A 20,275-nucleotide genomic window follows, 5' to 3' on the forward strand; every position below is an offset into this window, starting at 1 on the left:
TCTGTGGCCAACTCTCTGTGATATGGAGGTTGTCGTGAGACCCGAAAGCGACCACAACCCCCTATGCGTGACACACAAATGGTGGCCTGCTGGGACAAACTCTACCTGTACGAATACTCTTGTTCCACCTCTGATTATCCCAGAGAACAATATGCGCAGGCTCAGATGGGCTACTGTAGTCAACAACCAACAGGCCATTGATACTATTAACTATGAAACTGACCAAGGTATTTGAGCTATGGAATTGATTAGTGACTCTTCTTCTGGCTTGGGGGATGTGGTCAATATTCATGACACCCTCTTCGCCAAGATCAAGGAGCACTTTGTAAAACCGGTCAAGCGAAATGGGGCAATGGTCCGTAAAGGTGCAAGATGGTATAACGCCGAATGCATGGCGGCACGATTTGCCCTTGGTCATGCCATTAAGAGGAGAGAGCCCGTGTCCATCTGCCTTGCCAGAAAGGCTTACAAAGCATGCATAGCAAAAGCCAAGAGAGATTGGGACGAGCAACATTGGTGCAAATTGAAAAAGGCTAGCGATAGGAAGGACTCCAGAGTGTTCTGGAATATTGTCAAATGGGGCAGTGAGAGAGCCGAAGAATCCCCAAATAACAATGTACCACAAGAGGCCTGGGTAGAATTTTTTAGCTCACAATATGCTCTTAATACTCAGGCTACAGGTGAGGATAGTTTTATTATGACCTTTTCCCAAGGTAACCTCTTTACCTACAAAGAGATTATGTCTGCTATTACCGCAGTAAATAGAGGGCGTGCTCCCGGTTTAGACGGTGTCCCCGCTGATATTTTCTTAAATGAAAAAGATCGTTGGTGCAAATATATCCATCTGCTTATTAACTTCATTGCTAAGGGAGCTGAGGTCCCTGCTTCATGGAGAGGAGCAGTGATCATCCCTGTGTTCAAAAAGGGTGACCGAGCACAGCCATGTAATTACAGGCTTATCAGCCTCATTGATACTGTGCAAAAAATAGTCGATCGTGTGGTTGTAAATAGGTTCCTTGAATGGGCAGAGGATAATAACATCTTATCACCCTTCCAAGCGGGATTTCGAAGGGCAACAAGTACGGTGGACCAAGTGTTTCGCTTCCAATTGCTACAGTGGAAGACCGTGGTGCTGGGAGGAGGCAGCCTGTATGCGGCTTTCGTCGATCTGCGGGCTGCCTTCGACCTGGTGCCGCGGGCCAAATTGTGGCAAGTTTTACAGAGTTTGGGGGTCCCGGAGGAATTACTATCCCTGATAATACGCCTCCACGAGCTCAATTTTGCTAAAATTCAGTGGGGCGGCCATGGGATGGTCACAGCTGACTTTCCCGTTGAGCGAGGAGTTAGACAAGGGTGTTCAATGGCTCCAACCTTGTTCACTTTGTTCATAAACGGTGTTGTCCCCCGTATGGTACCTGCGCCAGTTGATGCTCCCTCTCTTTCAGGTCTAAAAATCCCCATATTAATGTTTGCGGATGACACGCTCATACTATCTTAATCCCCCAGTGGTTTGCAGCGGGCTCTGTCGATCTTTGAGAACTTTTGCGGGGAACATGGACTAGAGGTGAATGCTACTAAAACTAAACTCATGATCTTTAAGCCGCATCGCAGCTTTAAGTCCAAAATTGTTATGAGTGGTCGGCCACTAGAGTTAGTTAACTCATTTACATATTTGGGTATCCAAATTGCTGACAACAACAGGTGGAGTCAACACCTAAACATTGCTACACTGCGATACAAGCAACTAGCGGGCGCCATCAACTCTGAACATAGGAAGTCCCTGACTAAACCCGTTAAGCCAGCTTTGCTGGTTTACGAAGCTAAGGCAATTGGGTCTGCACTTTACGGTGCAGAGATGTGGGGCTTTGAAAATTTGAATTCCCTGCAAGCCTCAGAAAACACATTTTTACGGGTACTCACCGGTACACATAAAAGCACTCCGTTGTTGCCTCTACGATATGACCTCGGCAGGAAACAAATTAAGGATCTGGCCAGCTTACGCCCCATTCTGTACTGGCGAAGACTCTGGACTACTCCAGAGCTTTCACATTATGCCGAAGGTTTTATGGATGTCATCAAGGCTGATGGCTTCCATAAAATTAGCTGGCTTAATTCACTGAAAGCAATTCTGTTTGAGCTTGGGTTGAGTTCTTTATGGCTAGATCCTGCTGGTGCATTATTCCCCACAAAGTCTTCCCTAAAAAATATATTCTGGGAAAATGTTGCTAACAAGAGTTTGAGCAGATCTAGCATTGGGTCTATGTCTATGTGTTTCCTCGAGGCCAAACTGTATCCTGCTTTGGAGTCATATTGGGATATTATTTCAAAGCCGGGTGACAAGAAGCTCCTATTTCAACTAACAGCTGGAGCACTCCCTATAAGAGCTTTGACTGTTAAATGGGGTGCAGGGGGGAGTGACATCTGCCCAGCCTGTGGAACGGGAAAGGAAACAGTGGGTCACTTTTTGTTTTCCTGTAAAGCCTATTGTGCACCAAGGCATGTCTGGTTAGCACCTATGTGCAGGAACTTGGGACCACTTGTAGTTCTGTAGCCCTGCGCATTATATGTTCGAGCTCCCTTACTTGGATTTTGATAGCCACAGCAAAATATATTGGTTGGGCGTGGGCGATCAGACAAAGACTGCTAGTTAATTAACTATTCTCTGTCTGAAAAATCTGTTCCCATGAATTTGTTATTACTGCTTTTTTAACCAACGAATGTTTTTGTATTCAGGCAGAGACTGCTAGTTAGATAACTATTCTCTGTCTGTAATATCTGATTCCCCGAATTTTTTACTACTGTTTTTTAGATCACCAACGTCTTTATCTTTGCAAAATTTTAACAAATGTATTAATCTCTTTTTAATCATTTAACAAGTACTGTAATGTAATTTTTTAATTGAGTGTACTTTATTGATTCAATAGTGCTGTGTCATTGTGATTGACTGTAAATTTAAATCAATTTTAATATTCTGTGTGTATTTTGCTTTTATGAGTAATTACTCGAATAAAGCACTATTTGACTTGACTTGAAATAAAGAAAGAACTATGGATTCTGGAAAATTATCAAATCCCCATTTCTCGTGGAATCTAGGGTTAATCCAAAATCGAAATAGCGATATATGAAACATCATGGGTCGAACACTTCTCGCAGATATTTGGATTTTGAACTAAGGAAGTTAGCAGGGTAAAAGAAAAAGAGAGGCTAAGTCCTAACCTTAACGCCACAGTTTTCCCTATTGCTCTTGATATTACCCAGTTGGAAGTGGAACACGCCTTAATGGCTAGTAAAGGGGGAAAGGCGCCAGGCCCTGATGAGTCCCCAGTAGATCTTTTTAAATACAACATGGATCTGTGGACTCCATTATTGACCAGGGTCTTAGAAGCCTCATGTGCAGTGGGGCTCATTGAATCATGGTCAGAGTCAATCCTGGTCCCAATATTCAAGAAAGGAGATCGCCAGAGCCCATCGTGCTATCGTCCCATTTCCCTGTTCGATTCTTTGGGTAAAGTAGCGGGACGCATTATCCTCGATCGTTTACAGCAGTGGGCAGCTGACAATAAGATACTGTCAGATCTCCAATTTGGGTTTAGGGAGGGTCTGGGCACTACGGAAAAAGCCCTTCATTTGACCCTCCTAGTGGGTAAATACGTGAATGCAAGGGGGGGGGGGCTGTATATGGCTTACGTAGATTTAACTGCAGCTTTTGACTGCGTAAGCCACTCTAAATTATGGACAGTCCTAACTGATATGGGTGTGGTGTCCTCCTTGGTAAATTTTTTGCGAGAATTGTATACAAATGCCACGGCTAAAGTGAGGTTCGGCCTAGGAGGGGGAACTCAAGGCATGGTTTAGAGTGGGGAGGGGGTAAGGCAGGGCTGTGTCCTGGCGCCCTTCCTTTTTACACTTTATACAAATGGCCTTGAACAGGCCATGTTAGAAGGGTGCCAGGACCTGCCACACTTGCAAAAACGCCCAATACCCGCCCTAACCTATGCGGACGCCGCCGTAATCATAGCACGAACCCCCTTAGAATTACAGCGTGCCCTCAATAGGTACCATAGCTTTATGGTTAACTTAGATCTAAGAATTATTATTGAAATAACTTTTGTAATGTCCTGTGGACCTAGGCATAAGAAAATGAGGGACATTTTCATTGAAAACACTAGGTTGGAGGGCACACCTACGTATCCTTATTTAGGAATTTTAATTGATGATAGGTGCTCATGGAGATAGGCAATAGAGGCCAGAAAACTATTGTTCATGAGGGCTACCACTGCTCTAGTTAACTTTGTGCAGAGGCTAGGTAAAAGGCCATCGGTGGAGATGCTCCAAATTTATCAGGCTAAATGCATCAGCACGGTGATTTATGGAGCCAGGCTGTGGGGTTATGGAAAAATAGATGCCCTTCAAAAAGTCGAGAATAGCTTCCTGAGGTTTCTTTTGGCGGTACCACAAGGCACCTCGATTTTTAACTGCCACCTGGAATTGGGTTTGCCATATGTCACTGATATAGTGAAATTACAACCGATTCTTCTATGGCATCGCATATGGTCTTCCACCAAATTAGTTTTTAATCAGGAGATTTTGAAAGATTGTCTTTCCCTCGAAAACATGCATAAGATTGGTTGGTTGACATATGTTAAAAACTTTCTGGTTGATTTGGGTCTGGCAAGGTATTACTATAACCCCTCACGAATATCAGATTTCTAGAAAATGCCTCAAAACCTTATACTTGACACATCTGGAAGAATTACGACTGCCTCAGAGGCAAATAAAACTTCTGTCCAACATATCCTTTTAGCTCAAACGACCATGTCCATACAGCCTTACTTGACCTTTAATTTGAGTGGCTTTGACAGATTCGTTTTGACGTGATTTAGGCTGAATATATTCCATTGTTTGGTTGCTTTTCCGAAAACAAATGATTGGTCAAAAACGTTATCAGTCTGCCCCTGCGATGAAGAATCTACACAATCATCAATGCATGTGGTTTTGTTTTGCAAATTTTGTAAGGAATTAACCCCTTAAGCGCTGCCGTCGGCCAACGGCCGTCGCGAGCACTACCGTGCCAGTGCTGCGCACGACCGTTGGCCGACGGGACCGCACCCGTTATTCGAACGTTCAGCACTGGGCGCTGATCGTTCGACGCTTCAAAGGGGTTAAGGAAGCAATGGATTAAACCCATACTTAAAATTATCGGTCTGCGACAATGCCGCCCAGCTTATCTTGAAATGCAATTTTTGGACGTAGAATGCTTTGCAAAAAATATAGCTACATTTTTGAAGCTCAGTATTAGACATAGGTCAAACCTAGAATATGAATAGTGTTGTATACACCGTTTAAACATTCAGTTGATTTTCTACTCTCTGTAGCCGAATGATGAATGAGTCCCTTTCATACGGAGCTCTGAATTTAGCACTTTATTTCGCTGGTACATACTGTAATTGATTGTACTTGTAGATTCCCTTTTATAATTATTTATTTAACGATGATGACATTTTAACCATTTTTAAGTGTATTTTGCTTTTTAACATTGTACTTTTATGGTTTTTTTATATTATGAAAACCGAACAAAAGGAATTTTGATTTGATTTGATTTGTATACCAACCTTTCAAACAGCCTTTGTGTACACCACTTTTAAGTTATCCTGCACTTACAAAATGCATACCTACATCCGGGCAACTTTCGAGAATACTGGCTTAATTCAAATGCTCTTTTCTCACTTAAACAACTTATGAAAGCAGCAACTGTACCATTTAAGGCTCACTTTGAAATATCGCTTCTACATAAGTATTTTAGGTCTAGCTTTTACCCTAGAAGAGATACAGAGATTAATCTGTTAACTGCGCAGAACTCACTGCTAGAAAAGTAGATTAGGATACTGTTGCTATGCTATGCTGATACTGTTGGACATCTGTGTGTCATTAGACTACCTGGAAATTGCAAAAAACACAGTTGATGGACAGAATGCAGAACAATGTCTTACATTCACCCCAGTACAAAGATCTGGGCCTAAATCCATCGTTTTTTTGCACTCCACACCACCCTAGGTCAGACAATGGCTATATGCAAATCAGCCTTGACCCTGTGCCTCATGGGAACAGTCCAGCCCGAACTACCAAACCATGTCTTTCCTAGACTGGAATCAAGCATCCAAGGACCGGATTCTGGCTATCAGCCTTCTTCAGCCCAGATAGCTTGACTCCAGTGATGTGCAGAGCCTGGGACTCACGTCTGAGCATACCCAGCCCACTCGGGTGAAAATTGCAAAAAACACAGTTGATGGACAGAATGCAGAACAGCGTCTTACATTCACCCCAGTACAAAGATCTGGGCCTAAATCCATCGTTTTTTTGCACTCCACACCACCCTAGGTCAGACAATGGCTATATGCAAATCAGCCTTAATACAAGCTTATTATTTTTTTCCAATGGTTTTACACAGTATTTTCTTATTTTGTCTGTGGTGCAAGAATCTTTTTATCCAATAAACTAAGCAAAATCTGCTTGCTCTATTTCCTACTATGCAAGAAGCGAAAGTGGTGAACATGGATTTGAACCAGTGCAAAGTTTATGCACTCAGGCTTGGGTTAGAAATAGACATAAAAGTTGAATGTTGAGTTTGTAGTCGTTAAATAATCTTGGCCCTGTTTTTCAAAAGTTGCATGTGATTTGAGAGCTAACAGAACAAGTAGTAGCACTGCATGTTGTTCAGTATTGCAAGCATCAGTGTGGGTTTAATGTGCTGAGAAGTATAATATCAAACTTCTCGGTTTTCAGTAAAGCCGTTATTGTGCTGTGGAGTTCGTAATGACAAACTCCCAGCACCATATACTCTTAATGGCATTACTGCACTTACATTGTCTAAGAATTGGTCTAGACACTGTAGGGGTACACGCCTCATTCACCTCTACCCTCACCACTGGTATGGTGCACCCAGCTAGAGGGGTGGCTGACTTATGCCAGGGCAGTGGGTTGTAGGCTGGGCACACAGGGATGTGTGTCATGTCGACTCTTTACTTTGTTCTGCACCAAAACACGCAGCCTGCAATGGCCGTGTACGTGTGTAAAGGTACATGGCTTCTAAGGGTGGCACAATAAGCGCTGCAGCCCTTAGAAGCCTTCCCTGGCAACAGTGCTCTTGGAACCCATGGTACCCTTTATAGGGGACTGACATGTGGCCAGAGAGGTGCGAATTGGGGGATACAAGGTAAAGTTTTGGGAAAGAACACAGGCCCTGGGAACCTGATTGGCAGGGATCCAGGCTACATCAAGTTAAAGTGCACCAGTAGTCTGGCAAAAAGTGGGGGGTTTACTGCAACAGAAACCCAGCTTCCTACTCCTGGTAACCTTGAACAAGAATGTCTTCAGACAACCTTCCCACAAGTCGCTTAGAGGTCCACAGATGTGCTACTCCAGAAGTTTAGGTTATATGATACAGCTTCCCCATCAATAATGGGGTTTGTCATCTGATGGGTACTGCATATGTCCTTTTTATTTGACTTGCTATTGTCTAATGTACTAATGAAGGTGACACTGGCAGCAGGCAACTAAGCCTTCCAGCCACCCTGAAGATGCAGTCAAGCCCTTAATCTGGCAGTGTGGCAGGACCCTGGTATACTCAAAAGCTCCTGGTCATGGCTAACACTACCAAGTAATCAGCTGGAGGCCTTCCCAAGTGGGTTGGTATCTGGTGTTTTGTGCTTATACTCTTCACATGTAGGCACTGCCTTAGTAGAGTGCCTTGTCAGAAATAATACACTGATGTAGATTATGAGACCTTGGACACAGTATTTTGAAGCAGATGGGAACTGCAATGTTTCAAATGTATACACTATCCTGTGACTCAGACTTCATCGAGGGTATGTCCATTTCTCTTACCCGTGTTCCTTACGTCAGCAGATGAGATGGTCATTTGAAGACTGGTCCTTATTTGGGAAGGTATCTCCTGTGGGCAAACTTAAAATATCCTGGATATTTTCCCCATCACCCAATGGAACCCTGGTAGCTAGTACATCCTTTTGTTCAACTGGATCATCACTGTGGTGGCCAGCGTAATACACTTGAGGATCCTCAAAATAAATATCTTGTTCAGGTGTGACAAACTGCACATCAGACTTTGATAGAATAGGCATCCTTGTGCTAAATCCTCGGGTGTGAACAATCTGACACATTCAGAGGTGTCCCACGGCAAATAATAGCACAAGCATGAGCTTTGATACTGTAAATGACTGCTGCAGTGGTTAAAGGCACACATACATTGGCCAAAAGTGTGGAGGCCACATCAAAGATGATTGAGCAGGCTGTTTCCTTGGGATGTGATTTTGGAGGAGTCTCCCACAGAGGGTTGGTAACACCTCTTGAATGTCTAGGTTGGGCAGAAAGCTTCAAGGGCTTAGAAATCGGTCTAGAGAAAAGCTTAGTACTCAACTAATATCAATGGGTTCCATGAATAGGTCTTGGCTCCGTACGGTGCACATGCCCTGTATCGAAAAGAGACCTACTGTATGTAGTTTGTAGGCATCAGCCCGCCCATAGGCTTAACATTTGCTACCCCTGCAGTTGATGCTGTATGGACAAGTACTTCTTTCCTCCTCCCACTCGTCCCCCACTGCTAGACGCTTTTCACTGGTATGTTATATCTCTACGCTATGATATATGATCATTACCCAACTTCTTTTTTCCCTCAGTAATTTGTGCTGATTAGTATTTTTCTTTGTTAATCACATACTTTCACATGAAAAAGAAATCCTTCCAGTCAAGATGGTGGCTACGTTCAGTAACAGCTGTGCGCACTTTTGTCAGCTGCCTACCACATCAAGGCCTGCCTCGCAAACCCTAAAGGCTTACAAGAAACAATCTAAGAGACATTCACATTGACGATCCCGATAGCTCGGGCATTGCTGAGACGTGTTGGCTTTGCCAATGCTTGTTAAGCCAAGTGTGCAAATCGATATGTTATGAAAAGGAAGCAGGCAGTGCAGGATCTACAATTCTATCCACACCTAATATCATGTAATCACACCAGCTGCAGTACTTAACTGAGTTCACATTTGGCAATGGGAACGTCTCTACTAACAAAAGTTATAGGAAAAAGGACTTCTATAGCCTTTTGTCAGATTCGGCATTTAAAATGTATCATTGTGTCACATCTTTATTTTGATAAGAGGAAGGTAGAAAAAACATGGGTTAACTTAAATAAAAATTAATTCATTTTTGGTTTCCGAAGTCCAGCTTGGCAGTCAAGATGTATTCTAAGGTAATTAATGTGGGACATTTCTTCGTAGACAACAATATATTTCGCCATTATGAAACAACCTTCACTGATTGCCTCTTACAAGTATTTTTTTTAATGGTTAAATTCCAATTTGACATTTCCTCACAATCTTCCAGATGTTCAAGGCAAATTTTTATTGCAGATTAGTTTAGAAATGCCAAATTGGCAGTGAATGTATTAAACCTCTCGACAACGAAAATCTGGAACTTCCTGCCTTCAGCAATTATAATAGACATAAAATGTGTTGCGCCATAGGGGAAATAAGACCTATATTGCCCTAACCAGCGCTGAATGTCTCCAGTTTGTTAGGCCTGTGTTGCATACATGAATCAAGGAATAAAATGCATAACACATTATGCAATTCGGCCAGAAGACATTCAGCATAGCTTAGCTTGTAGGCTATCACGAATAAAAATTAAATTATCAAATGCAAAATCAATACCAAGTGAAGGATATGTCTAAATGGTGGACTGGCATAGTGCTGACCCAAGACCTATCAAGTCCTCCCCCCTCACTTCTCTTAACTATAAACACACTCACCCACATTTTTCGTAAATCACCACAAAAATATTAACAGGACAAACAATATTCCTTTCACATACGAATTCAGCGGTCTATCTCATTTCATCATAAACGCCTCTGCAATCACAATAACACCCTAAACGTCACCACAGTAAAAACGGAGTCCAGTATGTGATGATAAGTTTGGACTGGTCTGGATGTCACCTAGACAACCAACACAAACTGTGCTACCAGACCATTATAATGGCAGACTGCAAGCTATTCGAAAGGCAATAACCGAACAGCACATAATAAATAAAAAAATAACAAAAGGCAATGGCCAAGTGTTAATATTAGCCCTGGGTCTTCCCTAAGTGTGAAAGAATAATCTCTCTAGTACTAGCAGGCGTGCTTAGTACATTTTCATCCAACACGGTGTAGTGACGGCAAAGCCTCAAACTTTACATGCTATGTAAGCTGTTGTTTAGTAGCTGCACTCTGAAAAAAACCACATTATGGTCACTGAATGTTAAGAGTGCTAAATGACTGGCAAAAAATTTACTTACACGATTTTTGTCATCGTCTGGTTCTTTGACAATCTGAGGCAATACATTCGGCTGTGGTGTTCCATTTGTATTTAGTAGTAACGTTCTAGAAAACACAGGTAAGAAGACACATGAGGAAATGGGTGGCGCAAACAAACAGTATTGCATACAATACCAACATACGAACACTGTCTTCATGAGATGACTTTAATGGTAAATTAAAAAACATATTGTTCAACATGGCCTACCGTTTCCGTTTCAGATTCATAAGCCGGTTATTCTGCACCAAGGTGACAATGAACTGCACAATCTATAAGGCAAAACATGCGTTTGAAAATAGGAGCTGTATTTTTGAGTCGAAAAACATTCCATTTTACCACTGAAATCCAAATTAAAGATGCACAATAACAATGTAGAAAATCTCTTTCAGGCAAAGTAATTTGAAGGTCTTTCAAACCTCTTCAGCAAGCATTGACAAACCCAACAGATCTAGCTTTGGCAAGGGGGTACTTTAAATCTGTTTGTGTAAGGATATTCCACAAAAAGAAAACGCTGTGACCATATGCTGCAATAACAATTTTAAATAATTTTTTTAAATAACTTATAATTTCAACAGAACAGTATGGGTGATTTCGAGAATATAAAAGGTATAAAATCCTAAGTTTTAATGCTCACGACAAGACACTGATTCTGAGAAAACGTTCTTATTGTTTTAAATTACAGCAACCAGAACACACAGTTTACTTTAAATTCACAAGGCTGCGTAAAACAAACTATGAAAGGATAAAGAATGGAAATAAAAATGCAATGCCAAAGTAGACTATTGGCTTTACTAGTTTTAGGTGTTGTCCTGGTGTCAAGATAACGGATTTACAAACAATAAATACATACAATAAATGGATAAATAAGTGATAAGGTACATGGCTTCATTTCCAACTAACCAAGATAATATATGGCATTACTTCTTGGTATACTGAACTAAAAAGTTCCATCATGATCACAGACCAAACTTGAGAACTGTCCAGTGCAATGTTGGTCGTGCAGAATTCTGGAATCTTTATTGATGGGTTTATCCTTTACTGACCAAATTTGGGCAATAGTGAAGTAATGCAACTTTAAAATAAAAACAAAATCCCAGCAGACCTTACATTTAATTACTGAATCCATCCTGTGCTTAGCAGCAAGGTCTATGATCAAATCAGGCCTTCAGCACTGCAATACTGACCTCTACTTGGGACGGCCTTAGGCCTTCAATCTCTGCAGCCGCCAGACCTCAAAAAGTCAGTGAGGGGACAATATGCCCAATACTAGTTGAATAGGACTGTTTGCTACTGATACTGCCAGTGAACAGGGTTCAATTTGCAACCTCTCTAAAGTATGCAAACGCATGTCAGGGAATAAACACCGCCATTGTGGCCACTGTATAGCAAAGATAATGTCATATTTGGTACTTCCATTCTTATAGTAATAGTCTTGTTTTGTTGCTTACCTTGAGCAAGAACAGAAGAAGGAGTACTCTGACACACTGTTATTGAAAGTGTGAGGCCCATCAATGACCACACAGGAAGCTGTAGTGCTCCTGCCCCATAAACCCTATCACAGACGCGCAGACTGAAAATAACTTTGTGATAACAGAATGGTATGAAACTGCCACCAGGACAGCAGTGATTCACATCTCTACATTCATGAGTGATGGCTGAATTTTCTGTTAGCGCTCCATCACTACGGCAATAAGGACAGGTAGCCACCTGATGGTACTGTTATATAAGAAGCTGAACAGTGAAATGTGCTATAGTATCTATCCATGAAAGTTGGGCGAGATGGAAGAACTTATAAAAGAAAAGAGTAAGTTAAAGAACTCTAAACCGGATACTTGTAGACAAACGAGAATTTACTTTTATTTGGAGAAAAAAAATATCAGTATTTACTAATAATGAAAAGTTGGATTGTGGTGGCTAAAAATATTTATTGAAAATGACGCTGATATTCTGAGACAAGCCGTGGATACGGAAAATATTTCCAACTAATAATTCTAATTCTTACGTTTCTTTAAGCAACAGATGGCTAAACAAACTGCTAGAATACTTCCACCTACTTATGTCACAAACTCAACAATGTTTAGTACATTCAATAACAGTCACGATTGTAGTCTTTTTTTCATGTGATGTTAAGAGTCCATTGCCAGACCAAGACTCATCATTGTTTGCCAATTCGTTTCTATATTAATACAATTTAATTTTTGCAGGCTCAAGTAAATTCTAAGTTCATTGTTCCACTTCTTATACTTCCAATGCACAGTGTTCTTTTCAATAGAAAGAAGGCCAGGTGAGTGGAATTTCACGCATGCTCACCTGCATGCTCACCTGTTACCTATAGAAGACCGGGCCCAGTTTTTAACTCTATTTACAGAACAATGACTGTTTTGTACATAACCCAGATCATTTCAACATGGGTGAACATTTTGAATAAGTGATGCCTAATGTACCGACCTTTGAATTCCTTAAATATAACTGCAGATACGTAAAATTACAAGAAGGTATTTTCATTTATTTTAGAATAGTTGTGGCATTAGCATGTTTGTGTTCCACTGCAACCTGGTTCTATCAGGCATCCTTACATCCAGCATGTTCCAACTTAAGTTCATGATACTTGCAATGATGAAGTTAGTGTTCAATAACATGTAGATTTCTCTGTGAAATCTGTATAGGATTTCCCAGAAGAATCATACATTGCATATATCTCATCATAAAAGTGTCAGACCATGGTATTGGTCCAGGTGTGCCACTGTCATGAAATACCTGAACTCAACTACATTAGATATGTATACCTCTATCCAAGAGTCAGTGTAACACACTGTTTTTAAGTGTATATGTGAGGATGAAAACCTCACCACTCATGTTCCCTCCTATTCATCTATGAATGGTCTTGTAAAATGTCTCCATATACTGAAGTCAAGTGGGTATAGGCCTCCTAGCGGTTCTGTTTATGCCAGTAAAGAAATAGTGCATCATGGAATGTAAAATCAGGCTCCCCAAACTACATCTATAAACTTTTTTCTAGGTCGAGCCTGGGCTGCGTATGTGCTGCTCTGCAAGGTAGGCTGTATTAAAGTATGGACTTATAGCTCCACCCATATTTTTCATTGGCTTGTGTCACTGTCCTTGGTAAATGCTGGCTTCTGATTCGTTATTAGGCTTGCTAGTCCCTCCTTATTACCCCCTTGTCTTTATTTGTAACCTCCCATGAGGACAGGCCCTTTTACTTCTGTTGTTACACAGTATGTTTTATTTAGTCTACAAGCACTATTTTCTTTAATGAGTTTTTCCTACTGCACGCACGACATGCTTTCCTGCAACATTCAGCGCGTCATGCGAGCTTTCACTTTCCAACCAGCCCCGGACAATGGCGGCTGCTTCTTTGAAATGAAATTTACAAGAGTTTGAGCTATTGGCATTGTAAATGACAATGCCTTTTACTTATGTGTTAATTATCAAAACAGATCATTGAAAGGCATTGTCATTTACAATGCTAATAGCTTAAACTCTCGCAAATGCGAGACCTATTGCATTGCAAATACTTGCTCTATTAAGCTACTGAAAGGTTTCCATCCTATTTCACACGACAATCACACTGAAATTATTTAAGTCCTTACCATTTAGAAATGCACATACATAATACACCTTTTGTCATCCTAGTTATCCTGTTAATAAATCTTGATTGAAAACATGTTATCGATATGTATTAGCTGCTTCCTTTACATCCGAAACACACTAAGATTTGGAGTGCCGCTGCAGCAATTTGTTCAAGATGGGGCAGACTGTGGACTGCACAGTTATATGCTGGGTCATGTAAGCTGCGGTAGACCGGGAATAATCAATAAATGAAAATAAATCGAAAAGATTGCTCACTAGGTTAAGCATTTGCTACAGACATTGGTGCTTCTAGTGCAGGCAATTCAAATCTCTGGATCACTCCTGAAGTTGTTAGAGTGGCAATCATTTTCATAATAGAAACACCTATTATTTACACCGCTATAGAAAAAATAAATTGCTATAGACATTGCATTGCACACAACTATCTACCCCGCCCCATTATTCAATGGCAATTACATTCCATAAGACTTGTATATGTCGTTAGTGCCATAAACCGTTCATATTTCTTATCCATTTGAACAGCTTCTTCCTGACACATATTTCTTTAATCTCAGGATTCTCCATGTACTAGATACTGCATCAAAATGTGAGAACTGTTGTTTGCTACCTCGATCATGTTCACTCAGTAGAAACTGTTCAGGAACTTTAAGGCTTCTTAAATATAGTCAGTGTAAAATGTATTGTAAGCACCATTGTATGTTAAACTTTTGTTTATAATAAGCATGCATACTTTATTCTTGAAGCCAAGTATCCAGGTCATGAATCAATCAGCTCTTACTGTGTGCCTCTTAGAAAGGATGTAGTTTAGTATATCAATGAAAGTGCTTGTGAATCGAAGAAGGAATTAATTGATCTTGGAACTGATCTAATCGTTCCACCTCAATTTCCTATGCGAGGTTCAGGACATGCATTTTATTCTTTTTGTCTTTGTTCTTGATTTCTGATGATTTGGCATATTTTTTCAGGATCTTTCCTTTTCTTATTTGGTATGTTTCCTGCTATAATTAATCTGCTCTATATCTCTATAAAAGCAAGACCCTATGTTAACGTTCTGTCAAAGTCAAAGACGATCCTTAGATTCTTTTAGCCTTACCATCAGGCTACCATACGACTGGTAATAAGCTTTCTCTATACTTCCTTACAACTGAGCAGTACATCTTCTGTGGCTGCCGCGTTTTTGCTTTCTGTCTGGTCACTGGTTGTTGCACCATGTAATTGTGCAGATTCAAGTCCAGATCTCTCAGGTATTGTGTAATTCTGAATACTTTTGCTCTCCTATCATCTAAGTGTAATCATCCGCTACTTTCCTATTCCGGAGTCTCGTAAAACATTCATTTGGGATATATATATTTATTCCCTTGCAAGTACGTTGAGAAGTACAATGCATCACAAAATAGCTTTACAGTGTTATTAATTTTCTGCACTGCTGTTGCCACATTTAATTACTGGGTGCTTAGTCTGGTTGATGCTCAGACTAAATAGCTGACTGACTTTGAACAGGGTACACAACAGGGCTGCCCACTGTGCAATTTGGGGATGCAGATCACACACGACAATCACATACAGCATGAATTGAATATGAGTAGAATGATGGATGGCCTCAAAGCTGCCGTCCGGTTTTGCCACATGGCGTACTGCCATCTACTAGGCCAGCCCAGGCCCTCCGACACAGATTAAGTGGCTAACTGATTTACTAGGTCCCTCACACCCTATGTTGCAGAATATTTGTGTGATCAGGGTAATTTATAGACCTCTTTCATGCTCTTGCAAAGTCAAACTAAAGCTACCTGGGTGCTTGACCAGACACTTATGTGTAATATGGAAGTGAACCTAGAGTTGTGATGCAAGATGTAGCTCTATAACTTGGGGAGAGAATCGACAGGTGGCTTGAACGACGCCACAGGACAGGCTGCGGAGTACGCGGCGGCTCGCCGCAGCTGAGAGGACTTGCCCCGGTGGCAAATGATTGCTGCAGAGGACTGGTGAGCTGGGGAGGCGCAATACCCCGCTGGAAGTAACGGCGGACCTCCCTCCCCTATCCGAACATTCCTGGGACCCGCAGTCGACGGGTCGAGTGAAGCTCTGGTGCTAGAGGTAAGGTGGGGTATCATCTGCCTGCGGACAGCGGCCTAGCTGGATTCTCACCCCATCCTTGGGTCAGAGGCTGGGGTGAAGATGCGGACAGCGCTGGCATGGTGCTGATCGGGCCAAAGCTGTGTCCTGACCAGGAGTAGCTCTCTATGGGGAAGTGAAGGCCGACACACAACTTCTGAGGTCACCCCTGCCGGACATGGAGCCTGTGTAACTGGGGGGCTTGCCTCGCCCCGGTCTCTTTGAGGTGGGCTGCCCACTGAGGGTTGCAGCTGATAGAATGATTGCCCCCTGCTTCCATTAACATTGCCTGCACCCTGCACGACCGAGACCGTGGCCTGAATATTGGGGCCAGTCGGCAAAAGTTACTTGGAGGAGTAGATTCCAGGAGCGAGGATCGCTTGTGCCCAGTCCCCCTCCCATGTCGAATATGCTACTTACCAGTATGCATCTGTTCTTGGCATGTAGGGCTGCTGACATTCATATCTGTGCATAGATCGCCGCCTAGTGTTGGGTCCGGATGATCGCACATTGTTGTCCTGGAAGAGTCTTCGAAGTATCACGAGATAGGTGGCTCCTCCCCTGGACTACAGTACGCATGGGCATCGACTCCATCCTCAGATTGTTTTTAGCCATTGTGGCCAAGATGGAGTGAAACTAAGTGAATGATGACCATGCTAGAAGTATGTGTGAATGCTGCAGCTGCTACAGGCGCCGGGGAGGAGGGCGGGCGTATGAATGTCAGCAGCCCTACATGCAAAGAACAGATGCATACTGGTAAGTAGCATATTCGCTTCGAGGCATGTGGGCTGCTGAATTCATATCTGTGCATAGAATACATAGCAGTCCCTCCATTAACGGCGGCCGCCCGTGCCAGCTGCAGCAGTTTGGAAAAGTGTTTTTAGAACAGCCTGCCCTACAGCTGCCTGCTGTTTGGAGTGCACATCAACACAGTAATGTTTTGTAAATGTGTGTGTGGTAGACCATGTGGCTGCTCTACATATGTCTCCCAAAGGAATATTTCCAAGGAAAGCCATGGAGGCCCCCAACTTTCGGGTGGAGTGGGCCCTTGGTGGAATGGTGAGAGTGCGCTTGGCTTTCTGATAGCAGATCTGAATACATTTAACGATCCACCTGGCTATACCAGCCTTGGAAATGGGGTTACCTTTCTGTTGTGGCGCAAAGGCAACAAACAGTTGTTTAGTCTTCCTAAAATCTTTGGTCCTATCAATGTAGTACATTAGGGCCCTTTTGACGTCAAGTGTGTGGAGCATTCTCTCCGCAAGTGACTCTGGGTTTTGGAAGAACACTGGTAGTTCTATAGTCTGGTTGATATGGAACTGAGACACTACCTTAGGAAGGAATTTAGGGTTAGTGCGAAGCACCACCCTGTTAGAATGAATTTGAATAAATGGCTCCTGGTTAGTTAGTGCCTGGAGTTCACTAACTCGTCGTAGCGACGTAATGGCTATAAGGAAAGCCACTTTCCATGTCAAGAATTGAATCTCGCAGGAATGCAGTGGTTCAAAAGGGGGAACCATCAGCCTGGTGAGGACCACATTGAGGTTCCACTCTGGAGCTGGTGGCGTCCGTGGAGGAATGACACGTTTGAGTCCTTCCAGAAAGGCCTTAATGGCAGGCACCCTGAAAAGTGATAGGTGCTGTCTGTTCTGGAGATAAGCAGCCATTGCGGATAAATGTATACGAATGGAAGCATAGGCCAGATTACATTTGTACAGATGTAAGAGATAACAAATGATGTTTTGAATAGATGCATCCAGCGGGTTAATGTTGCGGTCTGCACAATAAATGACAAACCGCTTCCACTTCGCCGCATAGCATGCTCTGGTGGTGGGCTTTCTTGCCTCTCGGATGATGTCCATAAAGTCAGGAGGTAAGTTGAGGTAGCAAAACTCTAAGACTTCATGAGCCAGATCGCCAGGTTGAGCTGTTGCGGATCTGGATGCTGAATGTCGCCATGGCTCTGCGTCAAAAGCCTGGGTGTGAGGCGCAGCCTATGATGCGGTACCACGGACAGTTCCAGAAACGTGGTGTACCATGGTTGGCGAGCTCACGTTGGAGCAACCAGGATGAGAGTCATCGAGTGCTGCTTCAGCTTGCGTGCCATCAGCGGTATTAGCGGTGCTGGGGGAAAAGCGTACGCAAATTTGCCTGACCAGTTCATCCATATCGCATTGCCTTGCGATTGTGGGTGTGGAAACCCGGCGGCAAAGCTTCGGCATTTTGTGTTCTCCTTTGTGGCGAACAGGTCTATCACTGGATGACCCCACCTTTGGAAGTACGGGTGGAGTACTGCTGGATGTATCTCCCACTCGTGCATTTGGTGGCTGTACCTGCTGAGCAGGTCCGCCATCTGATTGTCCTTGCCCGGGAGGTGTTCTGCCATGAGGAAGATGTTTCTCTGAATGGCCCACTTCCACATGCTCTGAGCCAGATGAGACAACTGTGGAGAGTTTGTACCTCCCTGCTTCTGAATGTAGTACATGGCCCTCATGTTGTCCGTCCGGATCAACACGACCTGGTTGCACAGATGCACTTTGAAGGCTTTTAGCGCCATGAAGATCGCCATCAGTTCTAGAACATTGATGTGCATCTTCCTTTGCTGCGGTGTCCATAGTCCCTGCACAGTGTAATGGAGTACATGAGCTCCCCATCCCTGGAGAGAAGCGTCAGTCGTCAGGATGATCTGTGGCACAGGCTCTTGGAACGGTCGTCCCTTGGAAAGGTTTTGTGGATTCCACCAATGCAGAGAGTTGTATGCCCGACCGCTCACCAACACTAGGTCCTTCAACTGTCCGTGAGCCTGAGTCCACTGACGTGCTAAGCACTCCTGAAGCGGACGCATATGCAGTATCGCGTGCGGGACTATGGAGATGCAGGAGGCCATCATGCCTATCAACTGCATGAACACTCGTGCTGGAAGCGAGTGTTGAGGTCTGAATCTTTGTATCAGCGATTGAATGCTGCTAACCCTCACTGAATTCGGCTGTGCTGTGGCTGCCAGAGTGTTTATTGTCGCACCCAGATACTGCCGTATGTGGGCGGGTTGCAGGTGGAACTTTGGGTAATTCAGTGAGAATCCCAGATCGTGAAGTAGGTGAATGGTGTGGGACATGTGGGCGGCACACTGCTGGGCCGACTTTGCCTGGATGAGCCAGTCGTCCAGATAAGAGTAGACGTGAATGTTTTGTCTCCTTAGGTGTGCCGCCACCGTCGCCAGGCACTTCGTAAACACCCTGGGTGCCGTGGTGACCCCAAAAGGCAGAACCTTGAACTGGTAATGTTGGTTGTGGATGGTGAACCGTAGGTATTTTCTGTGTGACGGGTGTAGCGGAATATGAAAATACGCATCCTTCAGATCCAGTGTTGCGAGAAAATCCCCCTGATTGAGCAACGGTAGGACTTGCTGCAGGGTCAGCATGTGAAAGTGCTCCGATAGGATGTACTGATTGAGGGGTCTGAGGTCCAGTATGGGTCTGAGAGACCCGTCCTTCTTTGGTATTAAGAAGTACAGGGAGTAAACCCCTGTGCCTCTTTCTTGCACAGGCACGAGCTCGATTGCCCCTTTTTGCAGCATGACGAGGACCTCCTGCTGCAATAAGTGCAAGTGCTCGGCAGACAAAGGACGGTGTCTTGGGGGTATGTTGTGTGGAGTGGATGTTAACTCCAGACAATAACCGTACTGTATAAGCTGTGTGACCCACCTGTCTGTGGTGATGGACTTCCAGACCGGCAGGAACTGTTGAAGTCTCCCCCCGACTGGTGTTGCGTGGTCGGGGGGCAGTGACAAGGCGTCCCGGTTTGCTAGTGGCGGAGGATCTGGAGTTGTTGTTTCCACGACCTCTGCCTTTGGCACTGTTTCCACAATATCCACCTCGACTTTGTTTGGTGTATGTGGTCTGCGTGTTGCCCTTATAGTACTGTGTGGTTTGGGAGAGCTGGCCTCCGGAAACACCTCTAGTGCTTGAGTGACGAAAAGAACCACCCCTGAACTGCTGGGACTGCAGAGCCCCCATGGACTTAGCAGTATCAGTGTCCTTTTTGATGTTCTCCAAAATGGTGTCCACCTCTGGGCCAAATAGATGATCAAGATTTACTGTCTGATTAAGAATGGTGGTCTGTATCTCCGGCTTAAATCCTGAGATTCTGAGCCAGGCATGTCGTCTCAGCATGACACTAGTGTT

General features: G+C 43.4%; 1 protein-coding gene across 2 annotated transcripts in view; it reads right to left on the minus strand.

The window, feature by feature from the left end:
- The window catches only part of HSF2 (heat shock transcription factor 2), a 313,721-nt gene that overhangs the window by 109,909 nt on the left and 183,537 nt on the right, over positions 1-20,275 (minus strand). For both annotated transcript variants that reach the window (XR_015296626.1, XM_086926719.1), the window contains exons 6-7: positions 10,575-10,636; positions 10,348-10,432 (exon numbers count right to left, since the gene is read on the minus strand). Coding sequence is in view for 1 of the 2 variants with exons in the window: in XM_086926719.1 (XP_086782845.1) it covers positions 10,348-10,432; positions 10,575-10,636 (147 nt within the window). In the remaining variant the exon portion in view is untranslated. The remainder of the gene's footprint in view (positions 1-10,347; positions 10,433-10,574; positions 10,637-20,275) is intronic.

The sequence above is a fragment of the Lissotriton vulgaris genome, chromosome 6 (genome assembly GCF_964263255.1).
Source record: "Lissotriton vulgaris chromosome 6, aLisVul1.2, whole genome shotgun sequence".
NCBI lineage: Eukaryota > Metazoa > Chordata > Amphibia > Caudata > Salamandridae > Lissotriton > Lissotriton vulgaris.